The sequence below is a fragment of the Stegastes partitus genome, unplaced genomic scaffold (assembly GCF_000690725.1).
Source record: "Stegastes partitus isolate 25-593 unplaced genomic scaffold, Stegastes_partitus-1.0.2 Scaffold1005, whole genome shotgun sequence".
NCBI classification, from domain to species: domain Eukaryota; kingdom Metazoa; phylum Chordata; class Actinopteri; family Pomacentridae; genus Stegastes; species Stegastes partitus.
In genome coordinates, this window is record NW_007578736.1 from 62,210 (window position 1) to 72,450 (window position 10,241).

The window sequence follows — 10,241 nt, forward strand, 5'->3', positions numbered from 1 at the left end:
GATGGATGGATGGATGGATGTGTTGACTACTGTGACCAGTCAAAATGTGAGCTGGGAAGAAGATCTATTGTTCCATAAAAGTGACAGATGAAACTTTCACAATAAAAGCCTCCTTCTGTGATATTTTCTATGCAGTAGACAAAGATAGAAGTAAGTATCGGAAATACAGTCTCCGCTGCAAATAAGTATTACAAAAAGCACTCCCCATCAATTCCATGTTACACGCGACACGTTAGGACTCATAAATCACGACACTCAGCTGCCATCAGCCGAGGACTTGTGAAGGAATCTGATCGATGTGTGGGAGCCGGGAAACACTACACGGATGCAAATGCGCCGCGGTCGCTCAAGAAAGGGAAAAGAGCCTCGCTTCTAACAACACGATCCAAAGCAGACCTCAAAACCCAACGTGAGCGACTTAGAGGAATGCAAATCGATGCTCAGTCCCCCGACGTCAGCATCTCTGGAAACGTGTGAGGTGATCTGAAACATGGTGTGTGCACTGTGGGGGGGATCTGGCAAAGGAAGGCTGGCTGGATGAGCAGGTTGCTAATACTGAGTTAATACTCTCAAACTGTGTTTGCTGCAGAGGTGGTGTTTACTTCATTTCACTTCAAAAATCAAGAAAATGTGTCTTCGGGGACTCAAACACGCGACTATATGCCACTAGAACACCAGTAGTTTTCTGTTTCTTCAATTTATTTCAATGTCTGCATCATTTAAAGGCAGTTTCATATTAATAAATGTCTCAACATGTTATTTCCTATCCATTATATCCTCTTGGTGCATTTGCTGCTTGTGCCGTCTTTTACAGTGTTACATAAGCAAGGACCTGCTTTCAACCACTTCATTGTATTACAGTGGATTTTAGACACTAAGGTGAATTATTTTTTGGCTTTTGGGAATATTATTATGAGCAGAGACATCCTAATCTCCCTTTCTGTCACCGATCAGGCCCGCCTACGGTGGCCGAGACTGCCCCGGCTCTGCCTTCGACTACCAGATGTGCAACACCGAGGAGTGCGCCGGCCCGTACGAGGACTTCCGCGCTCAGCAGTGCGTCCAGAGGAGCAACAAATACCACAAAAACATCAAGCACACCTGGCTGCCGTACGAGCACCCAGATGGTAAGTCCGTCCAGAGCCGAGCAAAGCTGGCTGAGGTCAGGTTGAAGTTTTTATTTTTTGTTTTTACGCGAAAGCGACAAGTGGACGGATGAGATTCGCAGGAGCAGCTGTTCGCACGCACAGTCAGAGCCGGTGTAGGTGTTACCAGCGCTGTGGGACCCGCAGATGTCTTTATCAGATCCTGAACACACTCGGATGAATCGTGTGTGTTTATGTGCTTTCAGAGGCCCGTAAATGTGAGCTGAGCTGCAAGTCGAAGGAAACGGGAGAGGTGGTGTTCATGAACCAGGTGATGCACGACGGGACGCGGTGCAGCTACTCGGATCCCTTCAGCGTGTGCGCTCGGGGCGAGTGTCTGGTGAGGCTTCACTCAAACTACGTGGCACACAGTCTTTTGTTAATGTGATCGATGCCACAAGAAAGAAACCTGTGGTCTCATCTGAGACCCCATCCTTGAAATTACACCTGAATCTATGAATATGCAGTAAAAGCAAAGTCTCCCCCTTCACTGATGAACTATTTTCCTTCTCTTTGAGTTTTTACATCGCAGCAGCAGGGATTGTCAAAACGCTGCTCTAACCTTCTAGTATTAAAGTCAGGTTTAAACTTTTCTTCTGCAAATGAATGTGAGAACACACTTCCAGTAGCAAAACCATTGAATGGAACCTTAAATGTCAGATTTTATTCTCCAAACCTGCAGTTTTTATGCCGTATATGAGAATTTAGCGTCTCTAAGTATAGTGACATTTTACAAAAGGTCGAGCAAAAAATGCTTTTAAAGTTATAACAACCATTTCAAAGATGTATCGTAAAAGCTAGGAATATCAAACTTTTAAAAAAAAATACAGTAAAATCTGATTTAAAAGTTTATTCCCACACTAGTTTCTATGGCAGCTTTTCTACCAGAGATCATTTCTGTTGTAGTATTTTGTGCTGTTAAAATGCAGCGTCCCAAAAAAAAAGTCAAAGGTACGAAAACAAAGCTGCTCAAGGTTCCATATTGTTCTTCTTCTTCTTCTGTGGTTTGAACAAGGCTGATTTACCTTTATATTACAACCTGTGCAGTGTGGAGTAGATTCACAGCGACTGGGCAGAAGTACATAAAGAAGTCCTCAGATGTATTCACACTCTCCCATTAAAGAAGGAAAAAATATAGCTGTGACTGAAATAAGTTGACAAAAGTGATAATAAATAAAAATTTAATGAACATCATGACGTCATCATCAGGTGTTTCCTGTAACTCTGTCAGACTTGTGCACCTGTTGACAGGTATCCTGGACCACTGCTCATCAGCAAAGGCCTCTCATTATGACATTTTGTTTGTTTTTAAAAATTATTCTTTTCAACCACAATTCAAAGCAACATCTCATTTCACTAAATTATAATTTAGTAAATTTTTATTTATTATTACTTTTTCCAGTTTCCAGTTATTTGAGTGACTGTTGTGAGTTTTGTCTTTTCTTTAATGGAGGAGGATGAATAGATCTGAGGATGACTGTAGAGATCACCACTTCATAGATCCAGTATTCTAAAGGCAGGACCAGTGTAGACGTACATTTAAGCCATTTTAAGGCAGGACGAAGCATCACTGGTGATTAATGATTGAAGATTACCTTTAAATACCTCCTGAGCCGCACCCACACTGCTGTAACCTTTAGCAGAGTGTCATTTAAGGATAAAGAAAAAAACATATTCAGTGACTCATAAATGTGAATGAAATTCTGCATCTCTGCACTTTTCTCTAGCACAAACATTTATTTTATTTTATTTTGTCTCTCTATTTGCCTTGGAGTGGAAGCTTTTACTGTTGCAGGGCCACAGCTCTGACTGTTTTGGCTGCTCCTCTGTTATGTCTGAGTGTTTTTCCAATACGCATCGTCTTCACGCTGGCCACATCCAAACCAGATGTGCGCTGCGTGTCTTCCAGTGGCATCGCTTTCCCAGCGGAAGCAATCTCAGTGTGTATAAATGTCAGGCGCTGCATCGCCTGGGTTTGATGGACGTGCTCTGCCCTTTCCCCTCCCTCTCCGCTTCACAGCACGTCGGCTGCGACAAGGAGGTCGGCTCGTACAAGCAGGAGGACAAATGTGGAGTGTGTGAGGGGGACAACTCCCACTGCCGCACCGTGAAGCTGACGCTCACCAAGACACCAAAAAAGAACGGTAACTATCATCCGCCCGGGCAGGAGTCCACTGCCTGGTTCTGTTTACTTCATACCAGCTGAGGGAACAAATGATCTCAGGTTCTGTTTGGACTGTTTGTTTTGCCCCCTCGATGAAAAGTGTTCCCCCTGCTGCAGCCAAAACTCTGCGTGGTTCTGAAATAATTGAGTCCGCTGCTCCGGGCTCCCAGCCTCACCGTGCTCGTCCCTTTGTCTTGTCAGGTATGCTGAAAATGTTCGACATCCCAATAGGAGCCCGCCACATCGTCATCGAGGAGAATGAGACGTCCCCTCATATAATCGGTGAGTGAGCCGCTCTGCCTCCTCCGTCTGATGCTGTCGGCAGAACCTGAAGCAACAGAACTCGGGTTGTGAGGAGACGTGCAGGTGTGCAGGTCTGGAGGAGTTGCGTAACGTCTTTGACTGCTTCAGGCCTGAACGCTGCAGAAATAAATAAACTAATTTAATAATGCAGCAATCATCCAGATAGAACAAACAAGAGTCAGGGGAATAAAGGGCAACAAAAATAAAAAACAAAAAACAAAAATAATAATAATAGTAATGATAATAATAATAATAATAAAAAAAACAAAATAATAATAAAAATAATAATGATAATAATGCACTGTGCTGCTTCTCTCTGTCACTGTGTTATTGTGTAATATATATACATTTATTTATCTTTTTATTTGTCTCTTTAATGAAAGAAAAACCCACAACGGTCACAGAAATAAATTGAATCTGACAAAAGTAATAATAAATAAAAATTCTATGAAAATTAATCAATAAAAATCAGACGTTGCTTTTGAACCGTGGTTCAACAGAATTATTTAAAAAAATAAAAAAATGATGATAATGTGAGCATAGGGACCTGTTCAGTCAAGGTGTGTCCTCTGTATCTGAACACATTTATATTTTACATACTCACCTATATTTACCTATTACACTGATGCTTATCATATATTATACAGCTTATTGTTCATATTATCATTACTACTATTCTTATTATTACTATTATCACACCGCGTTGTTCTTCTTAATAATTTTTTTCCTGCTTTCCTTAAATGAATTTTCCTAAAATTCCTCGTCTCTGTTGCTCTGCTCCGGTTTCCCTGAGTCACCCGACCAAAGGGATCAATAAAATCCTGTCTAATCTAATCTAATCTAATCTAATCTAACAACAAATCCTGAATGCTGATTTGCAGCTTTTACACAGCAGTGAATAAGCCCCGTTGTCTCGGGCATCTGCACCAACAGTTGCAGAGTCGGTAACATAATTAAACGCTGAAATTCAAAAGTTTCCTTCGGCCTTGTGGCTTTGCAGCAGTTCCAGCAGAGACGAGGTAGCGTAATTGATTCCTGCGCTTCTGTTAAGCAGCAGAAATAAACACATTACTTCTGTTTTGCCGTCTCGTAGTGTTGCTCTCTGCGTGAAATGAGATATTTAGGGTAAAGCGAGGACGGTTTGGAATCTAATGAACGTAAACATGTCGTGTGAGGATGTGAATTAGACGGCAGCACGAGTGAAGTTTATGCATTTCTTTACACCTCCGCTCCAGCGTCGGCCTGCGTCGCCTGTTCTCAGGTTCTAACGAACGTCTCAGGATGTTTTTTTTTTTTTTTCAGATTTGGCACAAACGTGGATTTATAGATGAACCGATCAGGTGGTCAAATGTCGCTCTGACCTCACAGAGGACATGGTTGGCTGTAACCTGAGCATACCTAAACTTATTATAGCAACAAATCAAACCAGTAGGATTAACGTGATGACGTTTTATATGGAAAAGGTCACTGTGGCATTACAATGTTCTGCAAGAAAAACAAAACATGTTTCTGGCCGTTACTCAAGTCAGGAAGAGAAAGGAGGATTGTGACCTTATTTGCTTGGATGCTCAGTTGGTTATCTTGGGTGTCCACCTTAAAACCGTGATGATACTGGAGATCTTCTGACAGGTTGAAGACGTGTGTGAAGCATCTATATTTCAGAATCTGTAGCTTCTTTGCAGCAAAATTCATATTTGAAGTTTCGTCTGATTTCATGGCTTCAGATTTGTCTCACACGAGAATAAGATTTAAAGGCGATGACTAAATTCTTATATTAAATTTTCTGTATTAAGTTCTTCCAAAGTCTTCCCTTCACATTTTATATGACTCGGCTTTTTAATATGCTGACTCTGCATCCGCTCTCGCTTCGTACAGGAATCGGCTCAAAACTTTTCAGAGCTTTGATGCCTAAAATGTCAAGTTTCAGTCGAGAGATTAAACAGAATACGAGGTTCTACGTAGTTAACAGACACCAGAGGGAGGAGGTTTCTCATCCATGCCTTCATAATCACATATTTACAGTAAAATCAAACAATTATTTCACTAGAAAGCCATAAATAATCACCTCGTATTTTCCAGGGAGTCTATATTAATATTCTCTGTAGGATGTTACTGTTACGCTGCCATTAGCACAGCTGTTGAGTTACATCAGGGAGCTACTCTGGTCATGTGAAAGGGAAAAAAAAAAGGATTTCTGCTGCTTGTTTCCGACCCATGCTGATAAATAAAGGCTTTGTATGTACAGTACATCTAAACTGAAGGATTTTATATGTAAAGAAACGAGGCTTCAGGTAGAAGAAGAAGAAGTGACACGCGTATATCTTTAAGCTCACAGTGACTCTTTGTGGGACTGAATGGAGTGAGTCAGGCTCGGCTTGGCTTCGAGTCAAACCCTCTCCTCTGTTTCCTCTCTGGCTTCTATTAGCTCGTGGGAATAAGAGCCGGAGCACGACTCGGAGGAATTATCGTCGGCTAACCGCAGCTCGTTTGTGTTTCTGTTCAGTTTTTGAGAACTTTAATGAATGAAAACGACGCACATTTTTGTCGCATTAAGTCGCCTTTGCCTCTTTGTCGACAGCTGTGAAGAATCAAGTGACTGGAAACTTCATACTGAACGCAAAAAGCGAAGACGCTGAAGCGAAGACCTTCATCGAGAACGGCTTGCAGTGGGAGTACTCCATCGACAGCGAGAAGGAGACTCTGAAGACGGCCGGACCTCTGCATGAAGGCATCGTGGTTCTGGTGAGTGGGACGTTCAGGTTTTATCCCGCCTCAGACGGGACGCTCTGTCAGATTCACCCGTTTATTTGGGATCACATGCATTTGAGTGACGCTCTGGAACAATCTGAGCAGGCCTGACAGTCCCTGAGAACCCCGGCAGAACCTTAAATTCACAACATTCAAATAAATACAGTACGAACACAAGAGAGCAACTAAATGGTCCTCACCTTACCAAATCCAGAAGACATAGTTCCAATGTACAATAATGCACCATCTGCATCCTACAGTCCCACGATATGGGAAACAACCGGGTTATTTAATTAAATTTTATCTGTATAGCGCAGCTTTTCTAACATCTAACATTCTTTTACTTGCAGGTCATTCCTCAGGAAGAAGACGCAAAAGTTAGCTTGACGTACAAGTACATCATACACGAGGACCTCTTACCGCTCATCACCAACAACAACGTGCTGCTGGCTGAACTGGACACGTATGAGTGGGCGCTGAAGAGCTGGTCCCAGTGCTCCAAGCCCTGTGGCGGAGGTCAGTGAGCGTATGTGGAGCTACACAACACAGACAAACGATCAAGGCTGCAAGTTAGAACCTCGTGCATGTCCAGACAAAGGCAACGCTGGATGTGTTTGTGAAGTTTTACCACCTGTTTGCTGTCGGTGTTGCAGAGTGAACGCTTTAGACGACTGTTCGATTAGTTGGTTGATGGATTCAAAGAAAAGAAACTGACAGGAGTTTGCTAACTGTTTAAAAAAAAAAGGTAGTTCAAGTGAAAAATGACTTCTTTTGCCAGTGTCAGATAGCTGTAAATGTAATATCTATTGATTTTAATTATAATGATCTTTATTTAACTTTTTAAAAATCCAGATTTTTGTTTCTTCCAAAAGCAGCAAAATATAAATAAAACCATCAGGATTTAGGAGACGGATGAATCACACAGTGGTGTATATGAGCATCAGTGTTGGAAGAAAAGCAGAAATAATATTGGAAGCAATAAAAGACAGTTTAAAGGATATTAAAGAAAAATGAGGACAGGCGCTCTGATGTGAGTATGTTTTAGGAAGACATCGCTGGGTTGAGTGCAAATACTCCATCTCCAGAGAAAACACCTCTGCACAAGGATTTCAAAATGCAAACTGGTGCAAAAAGGTACCAAAAGGTCAGAAACATACCCAGGAGAGAGGCCTCGAGGGCTGTGAAAGGATTCAGTATAAAATCTATCCTCAGGTCTACGAGGAGTCGGTGGAAAGAGGCTCAAACAGGAACAGACAAACACTGTAATGCACATCTTTAAGTTGGAATAATAATAAAGATTTATTAATAATCAAATGAAATTATAATGACGAGTGACACCAACAAAGTAAATGCAAAGTCCTGCAGTAGCATCGAGTGCATGCATTTCATATTTAATACGTTTCTGTTATTCGTTATATCAGCTGAACAGTTTTAGTAAAGAAAAGTTGAATCTCTGCAGAATATAAGGATGAAGCTCGACTTCTTCTCGCTAAACGTGGAGTTCAAGCTAAACGCCCCCACGCTCTGACATTCCCACTGCCGTGTTCCTCTGCGGGTTTCATGAACTGCTGCGTAATTCTTCTCTTGTCTTCTCCTGGCACGCACCCTTCTGTTACCGCCGTAAATCTGGATTCACCCAGTGCCGGTGAAAAGTCCAGCGTTTGGCCTCGTTTCCCCTCCTGAGAGGAACCACTCGTCCTCCGAGGTCCACCGGTGAAAGCCTTCCTTTGATTCCTGCTGTTTGGAGTCTCGCCTCCTCGAGCTGTCTTTCTGTCTGTCGGTGAACAAAGCTTGATGGATTGATCTTCTAGCGGTGTGATTATCAGGACTCGTGCTTCGGCTACAACTGATCGAATTTCCACAAAGTGTTTCAGAGAGCCATTCACCAGACGCCCTTAGAAACCGTCAGCCGAGCCTCGAGAAATGGCCTCTTGGCTCAGAAAAACAATTAAGGCGTCTCACACCTTCTGTTTATTCTGATGTTACCGAGTATAGCGGTGCCGTTTCCTGTTCTGCTGCAAGCTGGAGGCGCAGCAGGTGAACAATGGCTGCAGGTTGATTCACTCGATTGAGCCTCTGATGAGCCGATCAGATCCACTCGAGTGTTGAAGCGTGGAGGGATACGACTCGACCAAGTCTGAGCTTTAGTACAAATGAGTGGCTTCCCAACAGTCGTGATGAATCTTAAATATTTATCTTAGTTTGCATTAAAATACGAGTTGTTTCATGTAATCTCAGAGTTTTGGACCTCGCTGTTTATACTGTATGAGCACGTGACCGTTGACCTTCTGGATCATTAATCACATACACGTTTTACCTCTCAGGTATACAGTACACCAAGTACGGCTGCAGGAGGAAGAGCGACAGCCGTCTGGTGCATCGGAACTTCTGTGAAACCAGCAAAAAGCCCAAACCCATCCGTAAACGCTGCAACATCCAGGAGTGCAGCCAGCCCACGTAAGTGACCTCCGGCTCCAAATAGGCATCGAAAAGTGGCACACAGTGGTTATTACCTGCAGGGTTGTAATAGTGATGGCTTTAATGGACAGCGCTGTTTCTAACGAGCGGAGAGGAAATAATAACTGCTGGGCTGCTGTGCTGGCAGGTGGGTGGTGGAGGACTGGAGCCCCTGCAGCAAGACCTGCGGGAAGCTCGGCTACCAGACCCGGGTGGTGCAGTGCATGCAGGTGCTCCACAACGGCACCAACAGGGTGGTCCACAGCAAACACTGCACCGACAGCCGACCGGAGATGAGGAGGGCCTGTAACCACACCGTATGCCCCGCCCAGTGGAGGACGGGGGCGTGGTCTCAGGTGAGACGAGCTGTGGTGTTTCATTATTTATTACCATACATTAGGATAAGTAGAGGTTTACGTCGCTACGTTAACCTCCTGATGTGTAGCCGTTGTGTTGGCTAAGTGGTGGACCTGATGCTAACAGTAGCATGCTAATGTACTGACAGTAAACGTGGCGTTATCGTCGACATGTTAGACCTCAAACTTGATTCACATTCAGTTTGAAAACAGTCTAACTAGTACAACTTACAGAAAGAGATTAAACGTCAGACTGAACTCGATATAAATGCTTCATGAGTAAATCAGCACCTGTTTTCTAACAAGGTTGCCATAAATTTAAAACATTATTAACGTGTCAGTGTTGTGTTCATTCAGCTTGTTTAACCCTGTTCAGGCCATTTGGTTTAATCGACAGGTATTGTTTTTATTTTTGTTTTTTTAAATACTAAAAGAGGGACATTTGTCAGCATTTGGAACCAAAAATACGTCAACTTATCAGAAAATAACACCGTATAAAAGTCTATAATGAATACCAACACATATTTTGCACATATTCTTTCCAATGGACCCCCAAAGACCTTCTACATATGGAAACATAAAAGTCCTGAGTCGGGTTCAGCTGCTACCAAGTGGCCCAAAAAGTCTGTTTCTGCAGGTTGAAGCTTTACTCCTGTAACCAGATCTATTAAGTCACCAGCAGGTCTGAACAGTTTATCAGTTTCAAATTGAAATGACCAAAAATTTAAGTGTCCAGATGTGAAGGACGGACTGAGATCTGTGCACATGATCCGGCTCAGTGCTGTCATAGCAACCAGCGGTGCATCTACTGAATACTGGCTTATTTACATTTTTTATATTTATTTTATTTAGCTTACTCTGTAGAAATGTGTTTTCACTTCGGCATGTTCTTTGTAAATTCTTGTCACAAAGGGCAAATCAATGTGACCATAATTCAATGTTGGACTGAAACCAAAGGGGAGAACTAATAATAAGTAAATAATTTATAAGTGCTGTAATCCCAGACTCATTATTTAATAGCCGCACTTCGTACATGTCGCAGCGCATCTGACTCGGGGTTTGAAGCGG

The 10,241-nt window shown here is 42.7% G+C and overlaps 1 protein-coding gene across 1 annotated transcript in view; it reads left to right on the forward strand.

The window, feature by feature from the left end:
• adamts14 (ADAM metallopeptidase with thrombospondin type 1 motif, 14) overlaps positions 1-10,241 on the forward strand; it is a 75,532-nt gene that overhangs the window by 61,104 nt on the left and 4,187 nt on the right. The window contains exons 12-19 of the mRNA XM_008294886.1: positions 955-1,127; positions 1,352-1,485; positions 3,166-3,289; positions 3,511-3,591; positions 6,191-6,354; positions 6,711-6,876; positions 8,685-8,817; positions 8,966-9,173. Of these exons, the coding sequence (XP_008293108.1) occupies positions 955-1,127; positions 1,352-1,485; positions 3,166-3,289; positions 3,511-3,591; positions 6,191-6,354; positions 6,711-6,876; positions 8,685-8,817; positions 8,966-9,173 (1,183 nt within the window). The remainder of the gene's footprint in view (positions 1-954; positions 1,128-1,351; positions 1,486-3,165; positions 3,290-3,510; positions 3,592-6,190; positions 6,355-6,710; positions 6,877-8,684; positions 8,818-8,965; positions 9,174-10,241) is intronic.